This window comes from Panthera pardus, unplaced genomic scaffold, assembly GCF_024362965.1.
Source record: "Panthera pardus isolate Hobbes unplaced genomic scaffold, ASM2436296v1 HiC_scaffold_13, whole genome shotgun sequence".
In the NCBI taxonomy this organism is placed as follows: domain Eukaryota; kingdom Metazoa; phylum Chordata; class Mammalia; order Carnivora; family Felidae; genus Panthera; species Panthera pardus.
Window position 1 is genome coordinate 166,288,750 of NW_026526688.1, and position 24,931 is coordinate 166,313,680.

General features: G+C 35.4%; 1 protein-coding gene across 1 annotated transcript in view; it reads left to right on the forward strand.

The window, feature by feature from the left end:
• GABRG1 (gamma-aminobutyric acid type A receptor subunit gamma1) overlaps positions 1-24,931 on the forward strand; it is a 68,797-nt gene that overhangs the window by 15,073 nt on the left and 28,793 nt on the right. The window contains exon 3 of the mRNA XM_019412954.2: positions 9,989-10,056. Within this exon, the coding sequence (XP_019268499.1) occupies positions 9,989-10,056 (68 nt within the window). The remainder of the gene's footprint in view (positions 1-9,988; positions 10,057-24,931) is intronic.

Consider the following 24,931-nt stretch of genomic DNA (forward strand, 5'->3'; position numbering starts at 1 on the left):
TTCATACTTCACTATTAGGTATGATTGCTGTAGGATTCTTTTTTAAGATGCTTGTTAGTTTCTCTTATTTGCTAGAATTCTTTTTTTCCTCTATGTTTTGAATAATTTCTGTGCAACCACTGAAACAATCATATTGATTGTGTTTTACTGTTTGTTCTATAAGTAGCTTTGTCTGATTTTTAAAACTTTGCAGTTCTGTAACAAATACCAGTTGGTTGTGATATGGTAACTACAAAATATCACTAGATTCAATTTGATAATATTTTGTGTTGGAATTTTGTATCTATGTTCATGAAAGACATTAACCATTTATTTTACTTTCTTTAATGTCTCTTTTAGTTGCAGAACTGAGATCATGATAGCATCTACAAATGAGTTATGGTTTACCTCCCTTTTCATCTCTGAGTTTATCTAAAATGGATGATATTTTTTCCTTAAATATTCAGGAAAATTATTTGGGGAAGTCATGCTGGTCTAGAGTTTGATTTGGGAAAAAAAATTTAACAGTTCAATTACTGTATTTTATTTTTTTAATGTTTATTTATCATTTTATTTTGAGAGAGAGAGAGAGAGAGTGCAAGCACAAGTGGGGGAGGGGCAGAGAGAGAGGGAGAAAGAGAGAGAGAATCCAAAGCAATCTCCATGCTATCAGCACATAGCCCAACTCAGAGCTTGATCCCACAGATCATGAACTGAGCCCATATCAAGAGTCAGACGCTAAACCAGCTCAATGGAGTGTGAGCCATCCAGGTGTGCCGGTTCAATGATTTTAATAATCAGGTTTAGTAGGCTGAACCTCTTAAGGAATATAAATTTTCAAATTTACTAGTGTTAAGTTGTTTCATAATAACATTTGCGATATTTTTTGTATTTAAGATCTGAAGTTTTTTTCCCTTTTTTGTCATTTCTTTTTTTAAAACTTTTAAAAGTGTTTATTTATTTTGAGAGAGAGAGAGAGAGAGACAGAGAGAGAGAAAACGAGAACGCACAAGTGAGAGCCAGTGTGTGAACAGGGGAGGGGCAGAGAAAGAGGGAGAGATAGAATCTCAAGCAGGCTCCATGCTGTCAGTGCAAAACCAATGCAGGGCTGTATCTCGTGAACCACAAGATCATGACCTGAGCCGAAATAAAGAGTCAGACATTTAACTGACTGAGTCACCCAAGTGCCCCAAATATCCATGTATTTTTATTTTATATTTTGAAATACCAAAATTCACTCTTATTATCAAAGTGTTTAAAAGCAATTAGTTTTTACCATGAAATTATTCCATTTGTTATTCTTTACTTTCTTCAGTACTGTGTCCCCATTTAGAAAAAATATTCCTTCCAGTGTTTCTTTTGGTGTAAATTTCAGGGCAAAAAATTATTTCTGTTTTTACATGAAAAATATTTTTATGTTGCCTTCATTTGAATGATATTTTCAGTTAACATTTAAACCCAGGATAGTTGCTGTTTCCTGTCCAAATTTTATAAACCTCACTCCATTTTATTCTATATTCTGTTATTTCTGTTGAAAATCACTTTTCAACAACAATGTTGCTGTTCTAGAAAATAAACTATCTTTTATCTCTGCAGGGTTTCTTTTTTTTTTTGTCTTTGGGTTTCTGCAGTTTTATGTAAGGCCCCCAGACTTTTTGTTTTGTTTTTGGTATTTGGGAGAGTTCATAGGGCTTCTTGAATCTATTTGTTGGAATCTTTGATTGCTTTTGGAAAATTCTTGGTGAATATTTCTTCAAATATTTTTTCTATGTCAATTTCTTTGTGACTCCATTGCACATATGTTTGACGTTTTCCTTAAGTCTTTTTTTTTTAATTAATGTTTATTTTATTTTTGAGAGAGAGTGGGGGAGAGAGTATGAATGGTGGAGGAGCAGAGAGAGAGGGAGAGAGAGAATCCCAAGAAGGCTCTGTGCTGTCAGTGCAGAGCTCACTGTGGTGCTCGACTCCATGAGATCATGACCTGAACCAAAAATCAAGAGTCAGATGCTTAAGTGACTGAGCCACCTAGGTGCCCCTCATTCTCTTTTATTATTGGCCTCTTTTCTGGATCAATAATTCTTACTTGCAGTATTTGCAAATGATTTTTAAAGTATTTCAAGTATTTATCAAATTTGCCATCTTTTTATCTATTTTCTTATACATATTAGCTGTAATTATTTTAGTCTTTGATAATCACAGTATCTTGATCACTTGTGTAACTTTTTAAAAAATTTCTTTTTCATTTTATGTCTTGGTTTAAGTTGATTTGCTTGTTTCATTTATTGTATGTTAATTTTTTATTGAATGCCAGTAGAGTATATTAAAAATATGGAGACTTAGATGATGTTATTTCCTTCCAGAGAGGATTCTAATTTTGTTTTAGTAGTCAAGTTAAGGAAATTGCCTTTATTTGGCCCAAACTGGTGTATTTCTTTTTGTAAAACTTTGCTTTTCCTCAGGGCATAACCATTTGAAGTGTTTCCACTGATAGCCTGAGGTTTGTACTAGGAACCCCTCTCCTTGATGGCCCCACATATGCCAGAAATAGCTGAAATCTCTACATATTATTTTAGATTCTGATTTATATTTGGTTTCTTAGCATCACACTGCATATGCACAATTTAGGAATTAGTAAATACCTTGAGGAGAAATTGCAGGTAGAATGTTTGATTAAATTCTTCTCTGTTGGTTCCTTTCTTTCTTTTTTTAATATGAAATTTATTCTCAAATTGGTTTTCATACAATACCCAGTGCTCATCCCAACAGATGCCCTCCTCAATGCCCATCACCCACTTTCCCCTCCCTCCCACCCACATCAACCCTCAGTTTATTCTCAGTTTTTAGGAGTCTCTTATGGTTTGCCTCCCTCCCTCTCTAACTTTTTTTTCCCCTTCCCCTCCCCCATGGTCTTCTGTTAAGTTTCTCAGGATCCACATAAGAGTGAAAACATATGGTATCTGTCTTTCTCTGTATGACTTATTTCACTTAGCATAACACTCTCCAGTTCCATCCATGTTGCTACAAAAGGCCATATGTCATTCTTTCTCATTGCCAAGTAGTATTCCATTGTGTATATAAACCACAATTTCTTTATCCATTCATCAGTTGATGGACATTTAGGCTCTTTCCATAATTTGGCTATTGTTGAGAGTGCTGCTATAAACATTGGGGTATGAGTGCCCCTATGCATCAGTACTCCTGTATCCCTTGGGTAAATTCTTAGCAGTGCTATTGCTGGGTCATAGGGTAGATCTATTTTTAATTTTTTGAGGAACCTCCACACTATTTTCCAGAGCGGCTGCACCAGTTGGCATTCCCACCAACAGTGCAAGAGGGTTCCCGTTTCTCCACATCCTCTCCAGCATCTATAGTTTCCTGATTTGTTCATTGTAGCCACTCTGACTGGCAGAGAAGTCATAGCTCTTTGGACAGACATTAACTTCAATTTTTGTTTCTCCAGCCCTATGCGGCAGATGCAAATTCTAAGCCATTTCTGTGCAGTAAAACAGCAAATGCACCAATGGGGAAAAGTGGCCAGCATAATGTAGAGCTTACATACTGCATTTCCATTCCTTCAAGGAAATTGTTGCATCAAATCCTGATTTTGTTAGCTGCTGTGTGATTCTTTCAATAATTTTAAAATTTTTAAATAAATTTTATAGTTATGTTCATTGGGAAGATTAATTTGATACCAAATATTTATCACAAGAAGCAGAAAACTATAGTTCCATTTTACTTATCATACTTCACTATTATTAGTTGATAGTCTGTTTTCTTCCAATAAATAAATTCCCTGAAAGTAGAAATCACCATATCCCTAGTTGTTAAAGCAATGCCTGAAGCATAAGGTTCACTTAATATTTGCTGAATGTATATTTTCTGAATAGAAGCCAGTATATATAGTCTTTTTTTATTCCATATGTAGGTATTTTGATAGCCCTATTTCATCAATTTACATTTTAAGTATATTATTTCAGATCAAGATACGGGCTTTCAAATTCTATGTACATCTGTGACATCATCACTTTGCTTAATAGTGTAGATTAAACATGTCCCAAGAACCTTGATAATCGTACCATGCACAGTAGCACTTTATCTGTGTACCTCAGAGTATACATAATGAATAGCTGACTTGTTTAGGTGACCTTTGCAGGCATTCCTCTCTGTCCAGAATTTCATTGCTATCTTTACTCTTCATTGATGCTATGAAAATTTATACAGTCAACTTATTGAGGACTTCTAAGCTTAATGGCAAATTAACATTAAAAGGTTGTCTAATTCTAGTAAATTTTCAACTACTCTATGTTGAATCTTCTTTTTTTTTTTATTTCTTAACAACTATTAGGGTAGAGTCTATGGCTTTCCAAGGAGTTTTAGTGATTCAAATAGTTTGAGCTAATCTAAAAATTAATATCTGAACAGAATCAATGCCATCACTCTCCTAGGTCATGGGGTAGGCAAGTGCTACTAGAGAGGGACTTGGTGGGGTGAGGTGGTGAGGAGGTGTGATCTGCTTTTTTATTCCATCTGCTTAAGTCTTTGAGGTTTCTAGTGATGGGAACGTGCAGGAACTACCAAGGGGGATGGTCTTCCTGTTCATTTCATTGGGTGCAGTTGAAACATTTGTCTTGTTAGTTTCCACTTCATTTCAGGCAAATCTTAATTAGCCCTTGATATCCTTTGAGAGGCATTTGTATAAATAACAACGTTTATGAGTAGGAGGGTAGGATTGTTTTCTGTTGTTTGTTCATAGGCCTTTTATACTGTTTACTTCCTTGACCTGGGAAACCTAGATGGTTCTACCTTTCACCAGCATTAGCCCTTCCATCAGTAGATGTGAGATGTGTGCTGCTGGTGCACAACTTTCTTGGGTCAAAAACCTAGTGAGATCCTTCTAGCCCAGTCAACTTCTTTTGATGTGAATTATGCCCACAAGAAATTAAAATATCCTAGACACACAAAAGAGTGGGTGTGAAGATACTCCACTGCTTTTCTCTCTAGAACCCATGGCTCCTCTGTTTCTTTTACCCTGATCAGGTGTAGGAGCAGGAGCAGGTTGCTAAGTCTGCTGCCTACAGAGATGTTTAACTACAGAACAAGAGGCCCATCTTATATTTTCCCAAGAAGACAATTTCAGTAAATAAATAAATAAATAAATATGCTTAATTAAATATATATAAATTAGGTTATATTAAAAAATTTAATGTTTATTTATTTTTGAGAGAGAGACAGAGCATGGGGGGAGGGCAGAGAGAGACAGAGACACAGAATCTGAAGCAGGCCCAGGCTCTGAGCTGTTAGCACAGAACTCGTATGGGGCTCGAACCTGCCAATTGCGAGATCATGACCTGAGCTGAAGTCAGATGCTTAACCAACTGAGCCACCTTAATTTATAGGTGCCCCCATAAATTAAGTTATATTAAAATAGATAATTAAATATATATTAAAATTGTCATATATGTGCATTGGATACTTAAATTGGTTCTTGGCTATTGAGTATTGAAATGTTGTTTGTTTGGCTAAGAGAATACAGTTTTACTTTAATTTGATTAATTTCTATTTAAGTAAGCATATGTACCATGCATAGTTGCATTTTACCTGTATCCATAATAAATGACTTGACTGTTGAAGTGCTCTTTGTAGGCATTTTTTTCTATCCAAAATTTGTGTTAGTATCTTTTCTGGATTTTTGTGTTAGTATTGTGGCTACAGTATTAGACTCACTTAAGTACTTATTTACCCATGTGTACCTTTTCATCCACACATAGCCAAATACCCATGTGCCCATATGTAACCTGCAGAGGGAAATGGTGAGTGTTAGTTGACATTTCCCTGTTAGCAAGTCCTGGAAAGAAGTATCTGGACCCAAACCCAAAAAAGTATCTGGGTTGAGAACCCCTGCTGTCTTTTCTATGGCAAGAAAAACATTAATTATGGTTCTTTCAGAGTCAGTATGTTATAATGGTATCATATGAATCAATGGGTTTCTTTCTTTTTTTAATGGAAAAGACTGTTAAACTTATGTTCTAGGATTAGAGTTTTTAATTGACCAGAATTAATTTTTAATTAACCTTAATTAATTAATCGGAATTAATATAAAAAAGTGACCCAGAAGCTACATAATCTGCTAAAGATATCTTTGTTTGAATATGTCATCCAAGAAAGCATGGTTAAAAATGATTATGAAGAAAATATTTTTTAAATCCATTTTATTTTATGTCTGGAAAATAGGTATCTGGTTTTAGCTATCTGGAAGCTGAACATGGAAATTTCATTGACCTCACTGCTTTCTTTTTTTTTTTTTTAATTCTTTTTCCTTCCTCATACTATTCTCTGCACTTTCTTTAAGGTGCCCAAATTGTCCATTCTTTCCATATATTCACTCCCACCAAGAGTTTATATTCTGGTGAGATACTTAAAGCAAAGTACTTAGAATCACAATGCGGAGAGGGGCTTTGCAAAAATAATCCAGTGTCGTCTACCTGCCTTCCATCTATGAAAAATGTAATTTGCTATGGAAGTACATGTTTTTTCAGCATTGTTATGTTGTCAGAAAAAAGGAGATCTCTCATTTCCATGTGTGTTGAAGAATTAAACATAGTCTATGGCCACTTTCTAACGATCACTTAATGAGCCTGGAATGACAATGTCTTTTAGTTTTCTTTTTTAAATACCACCCCTGCAATTAAACAAACTTTGGACTGAGAAAATCATGGTGCTAAGAAAAAATATTTACTCTTACAAGAAGCCTATATTTTCAGTGATTTCACCTACAAGTATTGTTTATAGTATGAAGTAATAAAAGTGGTAATGAGTCACTATTAAGGAACAATGCAGATTTCTGTTGTTTTCCTCATTACTGTATATTTTAAAGCATATCATCTCTAGCTGTAGTTTCAAAATTAATCTGAAATATTTTAGTCCACCTTCAGGCTTATTCTTCCTCATGTTTTGGGCCCGAAGTTTAAAGAACCGAATGAAATACAAAGAGCCCAAAGATATAAAATAGAAGACACAATAACTTTAAAAATACTCCTGGTATGCAAATATATATTTGTTAAGTTATTTATTGAATATCTTCATCAATAGCAATGTTCTACATGGGACTCACTAAATGTGATTCTTCATTCGTCCCATCCCAGATGGACTTGTTTTATGTTGCTCATGAAATATTTCTGTGTGGCTATGCCCTAATGCAAGAGTTAATACTTTTATAGTATACATATATTTGTCTTATAATTGGTTAAGGAAATATTGATATCAGGAAACCAGGATAGATCACTCAAATCTAAAATGTTCTACACTGTAAATGTGAAAAGTACGTCCTGTATATAGAAATGTCTTCAGGAATCTTATTTCTTGGCATAGACAATGTTCAGCCCTTACTATCATGCAGTAAAGAGATGTTTAGTGTTTGTTGATTTATCAGATGAGCTGAAAAATAATCTAATTAAATAAGTTTGAACGTTGCCCTTAATATATATATACAATATATATATACACTTACATATGTATATATATATATATATATATATACTTACATATACAATATATATACTTATACATATACATATATATATGTATATATATATGTATATACATATATATACATATATATACATATATACATGTATATACATATATACATATACATATATACATATATGTATTCAGAGTCATATATACATGTATACATATATACATATATATACATATATACATGTATACATATATATGTATATACATATATATGTATATATATATATATACTTATACATATACATATATATGTATATACTTATACATATACAATATATATAGTACAATATATATACTTACATATGGAACGAATCAACCTATTTTTTATTAATTGGGTTTCATAAAATCCATTACTGTAAATCTGACCAAAATTATCTTAATTTTGTATGGTATTTATTGGCTTCATTTCATAGTCAAAAATAAATGGCAAATCATCTCAGAAGTCATCAGGCTTTATAAAGCCTTCTATAAATCATGTGACCTTATGTTTATACAAAATATAATTATTGGCTAGCAGATTAAATAACACAGTCACGTATTGTACAGATCTACAGACCTATAGTTTTGCATACTAAATCTACTTTTAGCAAATCTCATTTATCTTTCTAGTAAGGAAATATGTATGCCACCTACTAAAATCTTTATTTGAGGAAAAACAAACTATGTAAATGTTATTATGTTTTTCTAAGTGTAGTTTAGTTTTAATCACAAACGTTGTTTCAAAATTCTCTAGGCACTGTTTTTGCCAAATGCCTCAAGTATTCCATTGAATCTTGCTGGTGTGGGAGACCCTCTAGCTTGGAAGTTTCCAATACAGGGGCCTTGGAGCTGGATAGAGACTCTGACAGGTGGACTCCGCTATGTGTTAGAGGTGGAGGTGTGTCCAGACAGGTTGAACATAGTGTCAGAATTGTAAGAATGATAAATATTAGGCCAGAAATTGGAAACCAGATAAAATTTAGCAAGGGGAGCTGAGTAAATATTACTAAACATGCCACTTTGGTATAGAAACTTTCAATCTACAAGGTGTTTTTTTCTGTTTTCTTTTGTTTGCATCATCTCTCTATAAATCTCTGTGAGGTATCTAATAGGTTTTCTTCTTGAAATGGTTTTCTTCTTATCTACTTTGTGAACCCTTTACATTCACTCCTCAACAAGTATTGGCTAAATCAATAAATGAACCCTTTATGTTTTATTTAGTAGGATAAGGAGAATAAGAGAAACTATGTGACAATGTTTTTCATGGCAAACAAAAAAGCACAATTAAATATGGCGGCATTGCAGGTGTTTATTTAATCATGTCATTTGACAACATTTAAAAGGCTGACCTGCACTACACATTTCGATAGAATATAAAAACAATGATATACAGTATATACCATTTAAGACCAACTGGAAAGACAGAAATGGTTATGTATGAAACACAACAGATGAACTCTATAGTGACATCTCTACAATATACTCTGTGAAAGTTAGATAAAAATACACTTAACTCGGGCACCTGGGTGGCTCAGTCGGTTGAGCATCCGACTTCGGCTCAGGTCATGAACTCACAGTCTGTGAGTTCGAGCCCCGCATCGGGCTCTGTGCTGATGGCTCAGAGCCTGGAGCCTGCTTCCGATTCTGTGTCTCCCTCTCTCTCTGTCCCTTCCCTGCTCATGCTCTGTCTCTCTCTGTCTTAAAAATAAATAAAAACATTAAAAAAAATACACCTAACTCTGGAGCCAACTTAAACAACCTAGAGGAATGTTGTTAACACGGGAGAAAGAAGGAACAGCAAATAATTATGAAGCTCCCCATAAGAATCAGACCTGAAGGTAGATGCTTGACAGACATTATCTCTTTAATCCTCAGAACCATGCTTCAAGTCCATTGTGTGCTAAAACATGCTTATATTTGCTCACAATAGCTACTTGATATTGTCCCAAGTCTGCTTTCAGCAACGTCACATTGGTATCCTTAAATGGGTCTCTGTGGGAATAGTCACCCATGGATACCTGTAAGAACAATAAATCAGGGCTTCCTCCCCATCCACTACTGGAGCAAGGCTGTTGTTAAACATTTACCAGCACACCATTGATATGCATTAAATGGGATTATTTTATATTTAGCTTCTAATACCCATTCCAATTCCAAAATCCTATAATATTGCAGAAAGCAAATTATCTAGCAATTTATATTGAATTAACTTTGTTAATTTTAATGAATGATTTAAATATTTATAACACTTTTAGGTTGTACATTAAAATATTTTAGTTAAAAGTGTTAATTTTTACGTACATAATTGATCAGTAAACTGAAAAGGTGTTTGTGTTTTTGTAATGGGGTATGTTTCCTCATTTTCTAATGAGGAATATTTTATTACTTAAATGGTAAATGTTATTATTTATCAAGATTTATTAAAGCTAAGATTTCTTTAACACAACTTCTGTTCTTACCTTTGACCACTCCTTGTGTTGGTATTTTGCAGTGAGGCCCACAGTAATTGAAACTGATGTTTATGTAAACAGCATTGGACCAGTTGACCCCATAAATATGGTGAGTAATGAATATTACATAATTGTCTGTCATAGAGTTCTTGAGTATGTACCTTCACAATAAAATGGTTATGTGACTAATTCTGATAGCTAATTCTGAATGAGTTCAGGGCAACTTGTGAAATTACTGTGTGTCATGTTCAGGGACTAGAGCTAGAATATTCCATATCTATGACTGTGTAGTCTGTTATTCCGAAGTGCTGTGTTTGGTAGGAGCGATGCCAAGGCATAAAAAATTATCTGTAGAAATCTGGAAAGAGAACCAGAAGGACTGAAGGGAAAACAGAGAAGAAAAGGACTTATTGGCAGAGTGGAGAGCACACACAGAGTCATGGAGAAATGAAACAACCTAACAGGATCAGGGGAACTTCCAGCAGTTTGATAACACTGGAACATAAGGTGATATGTGAGGAAGTGAGGCTGAAAGATGCTTAAGGTCTTTATTAAAGATGATCTTCCAAGCCATAACAGAAGGCTGTGTGTTGCATGAATTATATCCACTTGGATCAGAGAATTGACTGGAAGCTTTTCATCAGGAGGGTATCATAGGTGGATGTATATTTTAATAGATCACTATTATAACAGTGTAGAAGATGGGTAAGACCAGTTAAGAGAGTTAGAGAGACCACTTGAGAGGTTGCTTTAGTCTGGGCAACAGATCTTCTATTCTGGGGCAATCTAAAATTCATATTCTGAGGGAGTAGGGCTTAGGGCTTTAACATATAAATTTTAGGGTGACACAATTCAGTCCATAACACCACCTAAAGATAATTCTTAAGACTGCTGATTTACTCTCTTACTTCATTTATCCATTAGTACAACAGTCAAATCATGTCTTTATTATAGATCTTAACCACTTTTTTATCTGAATAACCATCATGCCTAACAATTGCCTGTGTCTGCTGATTCCTACAGTATTACTGTGAGCCCCAGGTTTTCTCTCACTTAATATGATGTTCACGCAATTGTCATTAGCTTTCACAGCTGCCTGCATTGACTACTGTACTGACAGTATTTTGGCCACACCATAACTGACATCCTTGTCTCCTTGGTGCAAATGAATATGAATTGGCTGTGGAAAGAAGTTGAATGTGAGAATCTGAAAAGAGGAGCTAACTCTCAGGAGAAAGAGCTAGAACAAGTATTTGTCAGAAATTAGCTAAACCTCTGAGAGATGGGAAAAACAATCTTAAAGAGAAGGAAAAAAGGAATAAATATCAGACCGTAAGGAACACATACATTGAAAGACCTGAAAAATGAAGTTGAGGTAGTAAATGCAACATCAAGGCTGGCAACAAAAAGAAGATAAAACGGTGGCAAAGAAACCAAGGAAAAAGGAAGTTCTAATAAGTTTTTGAGTATTAGCTCTGCCCAAATCGAATTCCTAAACAAATAGTTAATTTTTGTAAAGATGAAGCATTCTATATACTTGTGTGTATCAACATTATGTAAATTTGATTACCAAAATGCTCATTTTCTCCTTAGGAGAATCTTACATAATGTTTAATTCTAATTAACCAATGCTTAAAGAAAACAACCCTACTGCAGTTTATGGAAGGCTACATTTTCTGAACTGTGTGTGTTTTGTCTTGGGCTCTTGTTTTCAATTTGTTGAATTCATTTAAAAAATGTGGTCATTAAAATAAAGAGAAATAGGATTTAAGGCTGTATTAGTATTCCAGAGATGTTTTGACAAGAATGGCTACGGAGAGGCTTCTATGGTGTTTTAGTGTATAAAAGTTTCATAGGATTAAAGATTTAGTTTTCCCAGTAGGGCAAACTACACACTTGTAACCCTGGCCAGTGATAGTTTTTTAAAAAGCTAATTAAATGAAGTTGCTATTTAAGCTGATGATACTAAAAGCACATACGAGGGAAAAAAAAACACATGGAATAATTGATAATGTTTATTAAAAGGGAAACATTGTCATACCGGGGATTAATAAGAAACAGTTTACCTGGAAGTCTGTTTTAACTAAACAATGCAGGAAAATTAGAATTCAGTTTTCATAAAATGAACAAAATTGCTTTGAATGTGAGTGTCATTGAGCAAGCAGACTTGAGTGTAATTAAGCAAGTAGGAGGAGAGGATGTTCTTTTTTTCCCCCTGTTAACTACTCACAAATTTAAGTTACTGGTAAGGAACAAAATTAATGTAATAGTTTAATGGTTTTATTTGTTTTAATTAGCCAAAATTTGGTTTCATGTACAATGGTTATTTCTTTTTCAGCTTGGCTATATAAAATGGTATCTCTGTAAATTACTGAGAAGACCTAAAACATTATTCTACAGTAAGATATATTTTTCCTTTTTTTTTTTTTCATGGTTAGATTAATGGTTTCAATTTTGGTTTCACTATCAAAACTTAGGATATTCAGTAATTGACCACTGAAGAAATTAGTCAATAAATAGATTATTTCTATAGTTTACATTTAAATTCAAAATGAGTAACAGAGGCATTAATGAAGACTGAAGAAAAATAAAGTAACTTGGATAAAGGCTGTTCAACTACTTGTGCTCTAATTAAAACTCTGAGTAATTTATGAGCACAACAGTGTATAAAATTGTTGAATCACTATATTGTACACTTGAAACTAATATAACACCATATATTAACTATACTGGAGTTAAAATTTAAAAAAACACCTTAATAATAATAAACAATCTTAAAAAGAAAGAGAACAAAAATATACAATTGGAATTAAAGGAAAAATAATGTTAAAAGAGGTTATTAGCCTGGAATTAAAATGTATTTTAACCTCTTCATTTTGGGGGCTTTGGGAAAATTATGAGTTGTTACTCTTCTGAATAAATATCTCAGGATAATGTAACAATACCAGCTTACCTTCTGATAGCTAAGACAGCATTCAATGCGTGTAGCAATTCTCTGACTCAAATGGCAATCACTAAGAGTTCTAGGCAATCCAGGATGACGTTATGGGTATCGAACAGGAGGGTAAGCACAAGGGGAGTAAGTACAGAAACAGTCATAGGTGAAAATTCCAGGTATAGTTTGGAGGGAAAGACCAAGCAGGCACTGCACCAGGCAGTGGAGATGGGCTGGGGAATTGCGCAGGCAGGCACCATGATCTCCCTGGAAAACAAGCTCACCTTTTTCACCGAGGACCACTCCCACATCTTCACCTTTGGCGGATACAACCTCCAGCCCCTGTGGCGACTCTATCTTTGGTCTGGCCCCCATGGCGAGCGACACGGACCAGAAGCCCTCCGCTGCCATCCTGTGTGGCAATGGGCCTGGCTACAAGGTGGTAGGGCGTGAGTAAGAGAATGTTTCCATAGTGGATTATACTCACAACAAACACCAGGCTCAATCTGCCGTGCCCCTGTGCCCTTAGACCCATGGCAGGGAAGATGTAGCGGTCTTCGCCAAGGGCCCCACCTGCTGCATGGCAATCATAAGCAGAACTACTTTCCCCATACAATGGTTTATGTGGCCTGCGTCGGTAACAACCACGACCACTGTGCTTTGGCCAGCTGGAGAAGCAGATCCTCTCCAAGCCTCCTGCTCCTTCTGCTGGCCCTGCTCCCCTGGGCATTTTATTTTGAGGGCCTAGGGCCTGGGCCCCCACCAGCCTGTGACAGATGGCCAGTCTTCCTCTCTCAGTGCTGCCCACTGCCTGGGAGTCCACACCTCAAGGACCAGGTAGGCAGGAGGCTTCACAGCCTCTACAGCTGCCAGGAAGAGGACCCAGGAAACCAAAGACTGCTGCCTGCCTCACTCTCCTCTGGAATTTTTCACTGGGGCCAGACCAGTTCCTGGCCTCCAGCCTTTGCTCCCCTCCCTCCCTGCTGCCCCTTTGACCAACAGAGTAGGTTTCTCTTGGGTAGTCAGAGAATACAGACTGCAGAAATTCTCAAAGCATCTTATTTTCCTAGCAAACATATTTCTCCAGACCTGGAAGCCCTGGAGATTCCATGGAACATTTCGGATCTGACCTTTCCACTCCCCTCACCTCTAGAACCACCAGGTCTCACCATACTCATGTCCCAACCTGCAGGGGAGAGAAAATCCTTCTCTGCAGGATGGGAAGTTTGCTCCCTCACTTTCCAAGGCCCAGGAATGAGTGAACTCCTGGGACTGGCCATCCAACCCCAGAGTGGCAGGGCTGGGAAGAGCAGCCTGGAGAAGCAGGCACTGCCCAGCTCTTAACATCCATGCCCACTCCTCTCTGAAGCGACACTGGTGTTTGGAATGGCAGTAACTTATTTTCTCTTTTTGGTGTTGGTTAAAAGGGAACACAAACCATTTAAATAAAACTTTCCAAATATTTCTGAGGCAAAAAAAAAAAAAAAAAAAGGAAAGAAAATTACAGGTATAATTTGGATGTGACTTTACTTATAGAAACCGGTGCATCCTTATATAGTTCGATATTAAGAGATAACCGAGATTAGTATTTTGATACCCTGGGCCAGAGAAACAGACTCAACATGGATGGACCTAGAGGGTAGGGCCTTAAGGCTAAGAAAAATAAGTCAGTCAGAGAAAGAGAAATATCACATGATTTCACTTGCATGTGGAATTCGAGAACAAAACAAATGAGCAAAGGAAAAAAAGAAGAGGAAGACAAAGCAAGAAACAGACTCTTAACTACAGAGAACAAACTGAACCGAATTTAAATAAAAACTTAAAAAAATATATATGTAAAGAATGAGGTCCTAGTTCATGTGTGAAAAACTTAACTTTATATCATTCTAACTGCCAGAGTAGTACATCACACAGTCTTAGGATATAGAGCTGAGGCTGAACAGATTCTTCCTGCATTAAATGGCGATTGGTCTTGGTAATGGAGACAGAGCGGAGGAGTAAGGGCACCCATCCTGAGGAGTGTGAGTTAGAAAGTAGCTAGAGCACCAGCCAGACTGGATTGCAAAATAACTACCTGCTGGAGATGACTACAAGGGGGTGAGCAGGACACAAACAGAGTTGAGTGAACTTAGCAAGAATCAGGATGCTTTCTTTCTGATCAGTATAGACATATTTAAAAATAATGCTCCCTTACAGACTCCTTTTATCAGAAAAGGAAAATCCAAATGTTCCCCATAAAAGAAAAAAAATACTCTTAAACAAAAGTATATGTGGAATCACAAAAGTAATAAACATGATTCATTATGGACCAGAAATAAGGGATTTCCCCAGCAATCAAATTTTGTTTTACTCATTTAAGTGGAACAGCCAAGTATCAAATGTGTGTATCGAGGGGGGAGGAGGGGTTGAGGAGTTAGGGATTATAGTTAATAATCTATGTGAAAATGGTGAGAGCTAACTTTTAAGTCTTTCATTACTTTATCTTATCAGACTCATTTTTGATAATAAACTCCCCATGCATATAACTTGTGTCTAAACATTCTAAATATATTGAGAAAGCTGGTGCTCAGATAGAGATTTTTCTTGAAGAATTTCTTCCACTGCAAGGAATATATTTCTTCAGTATGTTTCATGCAATTAGTGCTAATATTCAACTGATTTCTCTCCTTCTCTCTCTCTCATTCCCTCTCTTTTTTGTCCCTGTTGCTTCTAGATTCCAGGAGATAATGCTTTAGGCATAGCTTCAACATATCAAAGAAACCCTGTTTATTCCTTTTGCTATATTAACAGGAATTAGTCACTCCTTGCCAAGTACATTAAGTTGAGGAATTATGAAACTGAAACAACAAAGGCATAGAAACAATATATATATATATTTGTATCTGGATAATTGACCTGGATATGCTAATGGAGAGGAAGAAAAAGGGTTTTTCTTTTTTTGGCCATGACAAACTAACGTACTTGAAGAAATATATGTATATTTAACAATTTTAAGTTTATTTGTTTGGTTTGTATGATATTTTAAGGCTTGTTTCCATGGTTTTAATTTTTTAACTTCTGCATATTATGTTAATTTTTTGGCATTTGTTAGTCTAAAATCTATTTATTTTCATAAGCTTTGTCTTAAAAACAATATAAAATTTAGGAACTTTTTGATTGAACACTAGTAAATATAAAATTATAAACGAACAAATGTTATTCTCATCTTTATGCTTCTTTGATCCAGTGTGCTCATTTGCCCCATAAGTAAGAAGTTAAAGCTCTAAGATTAAGAAATTAAATTAATAGCTGAATATCTAAAAGTTATTAAAATAATATTATTATTATTTGATGTAAACAAATACATTCTCATTTTTATCTTGTGGTTTTGTTTATCATGCATTTATTTCCTGCCTGTATTATGCCAGTTGGTGCATTGGCTACTAAGTTATAAAAGATAAGACCGTCTTCCTTCAGAGAAGCATAAATCCTAATGGAGAAGATGGCTAAAAAATGCAAATCAGATCAATACAGAAGGGGGAGTACCCAAAAGAATGCTGTGTATGAACCCATATGTATTTAAGTTACAAATGGTGACCTTATACTATTTATGTATGTATGTGTGTATGTATTTGTTTATTGTTATTTATTTATTTTTGAGAGAGAGAGAGAGAGAGAGAGAGAGAGCAGGGGAGGAGCACAGAGCAAGGGGGCTTTATGTACATAGTATTACCAAATGCTACAATATTATATATATTGTTTTATAACTTTGTATATTTGCATTTATTATATCATGACTGTTATTCCATTAATTATTTTTTTTTAATACCATTAAATGTCGCATAATATTTGGGAATGTATTTGTGCCATAATATATTAATAATCCATTATTTAACATTTGGAATGTTCCCACTTTATCGTGATTAAGGAGGTGCATATTTTGAATTCTTTTCTAATGATATGCCTCATGGTAGAGACGCTGGGCTAGTTACAATTTGAGTCCTTTATGAGTTAGTAAATACAGAATGTTGTAGAATGTGCCTGTACTTCTTGGTAGTTCTGGCCTCAAGCTAGGTTTTAAGAGGGAAAGTTCTGGCAGAAGGAGTGTCTAGATAGTATGTTTCAACTTGTGACTTTCACACATGTGATTAAAAGCTGGTTTTGGCCTTGCTTTCTTCTTCCCAGCTGCTCTAAGGCACTTTTTCATTTGTTATGGTAGATTCAAACATACCTCTGGATTCCTCCTTTTTTCACCCCTTTGTTTAAAACTGAATTATTTGGGTTATTTGGTACCTACCAAGGGCTTTCAATACTGAACCCAAAGTTAACAAGCAACCACTTGAAAAACATTGTTTTGTATCTCAATATAAAATGTATTTATAGGAGGACAGTGATATGTGTTAATGCTTTGCTAATAATATAAAAACATAACCAAACAATAAACATCTAGGAAAAGGCAGTTTTGTACATGTAGTGGTACTTTAGCATGGCCTATGTTAACTTCAAGGGGTTACTATTTCCTCATTTTAGAAGATTACTTTCTAAAATTGTGTAGAGGTACATATTTTAGTTGAATGTTAAAAACCATACTTCTCTTAAATACACACACACACAAGTTCTGCTATGCTGTTTAATAAAGGGAGCTTGTATTTAGAAAGATGGCAGTCTACATGGTTCAGTTTGAGAGAAAACCACACAAATCTTCCCATTTGTAGATATCAACTCCAAAGTGTGTCCAAATGTCCTCAGCTTCTGCAATTAAAGATCTATTATTCTGTATAGCAAGGGTGTCTCTCTTTCCTTCATTTTCTTATTTTCTTCTACTTTTTTCTTCCCTATGCAAAAGCCTAATCAATATAGTATAGAAATGCATTGAGGAAGGGCTAGAATCTTGTCAATATTTTCCAACCCTGTATTACCCAAACTGTATATAAATACATTTTTTAAAGAAAAATCCAAATTCTCAGCCATTGTTCCAAGAGACTTTGGTTAAGTAATTCATGACAGGGATCTGGAATCAGAAATTTGAAGTGTTCTTCAAAGACTTCTAGTCGACCAGGTTTGGCAGCCACAGCCTGAAGCCATATCCAACAATCAGAAATTAAATGGGATTAAATGAAAGTAACAAAAACACCTACAGAACTATTTTTATGGGAGGAAGGGTCATTGAAAGACTACATGTCCATTTCAGTCTTTATCCTAGCTTATGTTTAAAAATTTTAAAGTTAATTTCTAACATTTTATAACATTCTCATGATCAACAATGTTCTCATGATCACTGGACTTTAGAGCTCAGAAAGATCATAATAATGATCTTGCCTTGTGCCCTCATTTTTCCAGTGAGACAGAATAAGTGACTTGGTCAGCATTATATTCTAGAAAGTCACAGCTTTGGGACTATAGTATGATTTCCTGATTCCATCCAGCCAGTGTTCTTTACGACTTCTCACTGCAATATACCCTTTCAATATCACTATCCATTCTGTTATCTAACATGTATTTAAAATTGTGCATATAATTAAAAGAAATGCCTTATCTCTTATTCAATGTGTTATTTGTTCATTTTTTAGTGGAAAGGATTTTAATAAAATACTAAAGCTTTAGGTCTTAAATTGGCAGTGAGTATGAACTAACATCAATTGCTCTACAATTTAATTAAAATGTGAAAGGAGAAAAACTTGTATAAATGTCTTGACATTTGATGTTTTGCTAAAATGGAAATTATGGCAAATTTCTATAATGGGAATTCTGCAAATTATGTGCTAAGCCTTGGATTTTCTAATAACACTCAGCTTTGTGATATGCACAATTATACCCAAACTATGGAGGTAAACACTGGAAGTCAGTGCTTCTAAAACAGTACATACAATGCCATTCTAGCAGCATATGACAGTGTCAGAAAATTCATTTTCTGCATTAAGACTATGGACAATGGAAATAATCTGTAAAGTGGTAATTAATATAAATAATTTAAGACATGAGACATGTAGATTCTTTCTAAATACAGTATTCCATCTTGCTTAGATAGGAAGAATAATTCTTACAGCAAGAAATGCTTTTTTCAGCTTTATTGAGGTGTAATTGACAAAAATGTATATATTTAAGGTGCACCACTTGGTGTTTTGATATATATATATATATATACCTTGTGAAGTGATCAGCATAATCAAGCTAATTGACATATCCATCACCTCAGAGATACTTTTTTTCTTTTTCTTTTTTCCTTTTCCTTTTCCTTTTTTTTTCTTTTCCTTTTCCTTTTCCTTTTCCTTTTCCTTTTCCTTCTCCTTCTCCTTCTCCTTCTCCTTCTCCTTCTCCTTCTCCTTCTTCTCTTTCTTCTTTTTCTTTTTCCTTTACTCGTTCCTTTTCTCTGTGTGTGTGTATGTGTGTGTGTACGTGTTGAGAGCATTTAAGATCTATCCTTTTGGGGCACCAGGGTGGCTCAGTCCATTAAGTGTCTGATTCTTGGTTTCAGCTCAGGTCATGATCTCACAGTTTCATGAGTTGAACCCCTATGTGGGGCTCCTACACTGGCAGCAGAGGGCCTGCTTGCAATCTTCAGTCTCTCTCTCTGCCACTGCCCCACTTGCACTGTCTCTGTCTCTCTCAAAATAAATAAATAAACTTAAAAAAAGAGAGAGATCTATCCTCTTGGGTTGTCTGGGTGGCTCAGTCAGTTAAATGTTCATCTCTTGATTTGGGCTTAGGTCATGATCTCAGAATTCCTGAGATTGAGCCCCACGTCAGGCTCTGCATTGATCGCCTGTAGCCTGCTTGGGATTCTCTCTCCCCTTTTATCTCTGCCCCTTCCCATCTTGTGCTCACTCTCTCACTCTCTCAAAATAAATGAATAAACTTAAAACAAAACCTATCTTCTTAACAAATTTCAAGTATACTATTGTTAACGAATATATTTTTAATACAGTGTAGTTACAGATGCAGGAATACTTGTCACACTCAGACCACAGACAAAAAATCTAGCCATCTAGCATTGAACCAATCAATGGCATTTTGCACATGTAGATGGAAAACAGATGGTTCATTGGTGATAGGGCTTCTCTAGGGAGCAGAGCCCTCATTTGAATTCCAATCCTCTGTTGCAGGGAATTCCTTACCATGCTTTTAAATGTTTATTTTTGAGAGAGAAAGAGAGAGAGGGAGAGAGAAAGTGTGTGTGTGTGTAGGGGGGGGGGGGCGTGAGGGGCAGAGACAGAGTGAGACACAGGATTCAAAGCAGGCTAAGCACTGACAGCAAAGAACAGAGAGCCTGATGCAGGGCTCAAACTCATGAGCTGTGAGATCATGACCTGAGCCAAAATTGGACACTTAACCTACTGAGCCATCCAGGTGCCCCTACCATACTTTTAAGAGTACCCGAGATGATTATTTCTTTCCAGATGTCATGATATGTATTTCTAGGTTTCCCATTTAGAATATAACCTTCTCTCACATGTTGACCTATATTTGTATGACTTTAGTTTAGATCATAGACCTGTAACTATGAACTTATCCATGAATTTATGAGATTTTGGCCTAATTCTTGAAGATTAATTCAAATGCATTGTAGACACCAGGGAGGATACATATATATATATATATATATATATGTATATATATATATATATACACACATACATATACACATATACATATGTATATATATATTCCATTTATATATATATAAATATTCCATTTATATATATATATTCCATATATATACATACATATACATATATACATATGTATATATATATATTCCATTTATTCCATAAACAACTATTTATTGTCTTTTATATGCCAGATGCTATTTTTCAGCTTTGAGTTTACAGGTCTGATTCTGCTTTTTATTGTTTGTTTATTCATTTGTTTTGTTTTTTAGAGTCCACATCTAAGTGAAATCATATGGTATTTTGTCTTTCTCTGTCTGGCTTATTTCACTTAGTATACTTTTTAGTCCCACCCATATTGTCACAAATAGCAAGATTTCATCCTTTATATATGGCTAGGTAGCATTCCATAGTGTGTGTGTGTGTGTGTGTGTGTGTGTGTATGTGTGTGTATACATATATATATATATATATACATATGACATCTTCATTCATCATTCAATGACACAAGCTGCTTGTATATCTTGGCTATTGTAAATAATGCTGCAATAAGCATAGAGGTGCATATGTCTTTTCAAATTAGTGTTTTCATTTTCTTTGGGTAAATACCTAGGGGTGGAATTATGAGATCATATGGTATATCTATTTTTAATTTTTTGAAGAAGCTCCATATTATTTCTACAGTGGCTATACCAATTTAGATTCTTGCCAACAATGCACAAGGGTGGGAGGTATATAGAGGTTGGACAAAATGAGTAAAGTGGAGTGGGAGATATAGTCTTCCAGTTTTGGAATGAATATGACATGGGAATAAAAGGTACTACATAGGGAATATAGTCAATGGTATTGTAATAGCATTGCATGGTGACAGAAGGTAGCTACACTTGTGTTGAGCATAGCAAATCATATACAGGCATTAAACCATTATGTGGTATGCTTGCAATTAGTGTACTATTGTGTGTCAACTGTACTTCAATTAAAAAATAAAAAAAAATAAAAGAAGAATGCATGCTAAACAAGAATTTAGGTTATAGTATTGGATAATCAAACACCCCTTGTCCTCATGGAGCTTACATTCTAGTTGGGGCAACACTATAAAATAAGTAAATATATAACATATTAAGTGATAATTAATAAAATATAGAGAAGTGAAGCAAAGCACTCGGTAGAGAGGGTCAGGATGGTGGGAAGGTTTTAGTGTACGCAGTATACAAGGGAAACATCACTCATTAGGTGACATTTGAATAGAAATCAACAGTGTTCAAGGAGAAAGTCATGCAGATATCTGGAGAGTGCTTTGTCAGAGGCAATAGCAGGAGTAAAGGCTCTGAGATGTGCATGGAACACCAAGGAGAACAGTAGTGTTCGTAGTAAAATTAAGAAGGTTAAAAGAGGTAGGAGAAGTTGTTGTAATTAGGGTTCAGATCATCTGGAATTCTAAATACATTTAAAGGTTGTAGCGTATTTTTTTTTTTTGTCTGAATGAGTGTGAGAATGTGATAGAAAAGTGTTGATCCACAGGAGTGATAATGATATGACTTAATGATTTCAGTGAGACCACTATCCTTCTGAATGAAGGACTAAGTATAAGAGAACAGTTGTGGAAGCAGGGAAATTAGTTACAAGTAATTGCAATAATTAAGGAAAAAGTTGATGGTGAAGCAAATCAGAAGTTACCAGATCCTGGAAGTAATTTGAAAATGGTGATTCCAGGGTATTTTGATAGACCAGATGTGGAGTTTTAGAGAAAAAGAGGAGTCAAGTATAACTCCAAGATTTTTTTTACTTTAACTCAGAAGGATAAAGTTGTCACTTGATGAGATGGAGAAAAGATACAAGATTTTTTGTTCTGTTTTGTAGGATAATGGAGATCAAGAGTTCTGTTTTGAAACATTAAACATGAGGTGTCTACTAACCAATCCAGATGAAAATGTTAAGGAGGCAGTTACACATACACGTTGGGATTTCAGGGGAAGCAGCTGTATATGGAATGTAGCTTTTGCAATTTTCAGGCGATATACGTGATACTTATAGTCACGAGATTGGATGAGACCTTGGGAGTAAAGAGAAGGGAACAGAGTGCTAAACTAGGGCACGGCATTGCTCAGGCAGATTAAAGATGTAGAGGGACTAGCAAAGGAGACTGAGAAAGAGTGGCCACTGAAATAGGAAAAAAACAACTCAAATGGTGTCCCAAGTTTTGAGTGGGCCAGATGTTTCATGAAACAGAAACTGATTAACTGATTCAAATTCTGCAAATGAACTAATAATATGAATATTTAGAATAAATTAGCTTTCCAGAAGCTAGAGAATTTTTACGACTTGGAATATTGGTATTAGAACTGGCAGTCTCTATACATGAAGAAATTTCTTCAAAAATAAAACTATGTCTATAAAATGTTCACATCTTCCAGAGGAGGCATTGCATGGCTGTGTCTTATAATCCCTGTAAATTGGAATGTTTGCAAAAGCCCTGTTGCCCCCTTTTAAAAATGCTAAGAAGAGGGTGCCTGGGTGGCTCAGTTGGTTAAGCATCCAAATCTCAGTTTCCGCTCAGGTCATGAGCTCACAGTTCTGTGAGTTTGAGCCCTGCATCAGGCTCTGCACTGATGGTGTGGAGCCTACTTGGGATTCCCTCTCTCCCTCTCTCTGCCTCTTTCTCTCTCAAAATAAATAAATAAATAAACTTTTAAAAAATAAAAATGCTATGAAGTCTTTCCTTTATTATCATGACCATAATATTATAGTATGCTTACCGTGTGTAAAATCATTGTTTTAAGTAATTTACATTAAATATTAGCAAGAGCCTTATGTACTAAACTCTGTATTATCCCAATTCAAGAGGAGGAAAGAGAGCCATAAAGAGCTGAGAAATTTGGAGTACCTGGATGGCTCAGTCAATTAAATGCATCTAACTCCTGATTTTGGCTGGAGTCATGATCTCATGAATGTGAGAGTGAGCCCTGCGTTAGGCTGGGCCCTGGGTGTGGAGGTTGATTGAGATTCTCTCTCTCTCCTTCTGCCCCCTGCCCCAGCTCACACACGTGCACGCACACACACACACACACACACACACACACACACACTTCCTCTCTCTCAAACAAACAAGCAAAAAAGAAAAAAGAAAGAAAAGAAAAAAAAAAGAAAAGAAAAAGCTGAGAAATTTACTTAAGGTCAACTAAACATTGTTATATTCAGAATTCAAGCCCTAGAAGTCTTCCCCAAAGTGCCATTCACCCCACAATCACTACACCAAATTGCCCCTTTTTAAATGCAGTCTCACCTCATGGGTTCAGAATAGTCCAATTATGCATACTGAAAATAATTTGGGTTTCTCTTGACTATATATCAGATTCCTCACTTGGCTGCTTTTTCTCCAGCCATTTATGTTTCTGTTTTGGTGCTCGATGCAGTGCTATAGTGAATCTGGAGAGTCTTTCTTTTGCCTTCCAGATTGTCTTTGTATCTCACTTCAGCTCCCTGTGTGGCAGACATGTCTGTTCCTCTTTTATATCCATCTCAGAAAAACGTGGTGATGTTCAACATCGTTTTGATGCCTATGCATTGGGGAAGTTCCTAGAATTTTTTCAAGAAATTGTCCTTCCATGTGATATTTGGTATCAGTTGCTCATAATTTTGATAGAATTTCACAAGACATGCATAACTATGGAAGGTTGAATTCACAAATTTATAAATGTTTAGGGGACCTTATTGTTTAAAGATCTGAAGTAATGGATTGCTCATGGTGTTCTGATAGAAGGAGATATTGACATGTCCAGAACTTTTCTTGGCCTACCGGTAGATGCCCTGGAAGAGGACAGTCCATACTTCTTATCCTCCTATGAATGTTGCAGGGAATAGGCAATATTGTATGTTTGATCCCATGCAGTGACCTTAATGTAGGTAACATTTTGGAATTACTCTGCAAATAATCATGTATCTTATTTTGGGAGACCTCCAGTTGAACACTAGAATTTCAAATTTCATTATCTTTATGCAGTACCAAAATTGAATCTGAAAACTTAACAAATGAATATCTGTATGGAAAAAAATGGTAATCTATATTTTCTGGAGCATATTTTGTGTTTGAAAGGACCAATAAATAATTCTCCCATTTTTATCCCTCTGCATGGATTCTTAATCTACTGACAAATATTCATAGAAGACAGGCAAATGGAGATAAAATAAACAAAAAAAACCCCCCAAATTTCTCCTACTAGTAATTAAAATGGGGCTGTAGAATAGGGTTGAGAAGGTGAGACTCAAATCGCTTTGACGGCATTCCTGTGCACCTACCTGACTCCCACCTTCCGGTAAGATTTTGAGACATTTCATTCAGATCAAGTTCAGGGTGCAGCACATGAAAAAGAGATTAGAACTTATTAATAAATGATTTTTAATATATCCAATTTAGTCAGTTAAGAAATATGGAACAAACTTCTCTGAGAGGTAGAGTGAGTAAA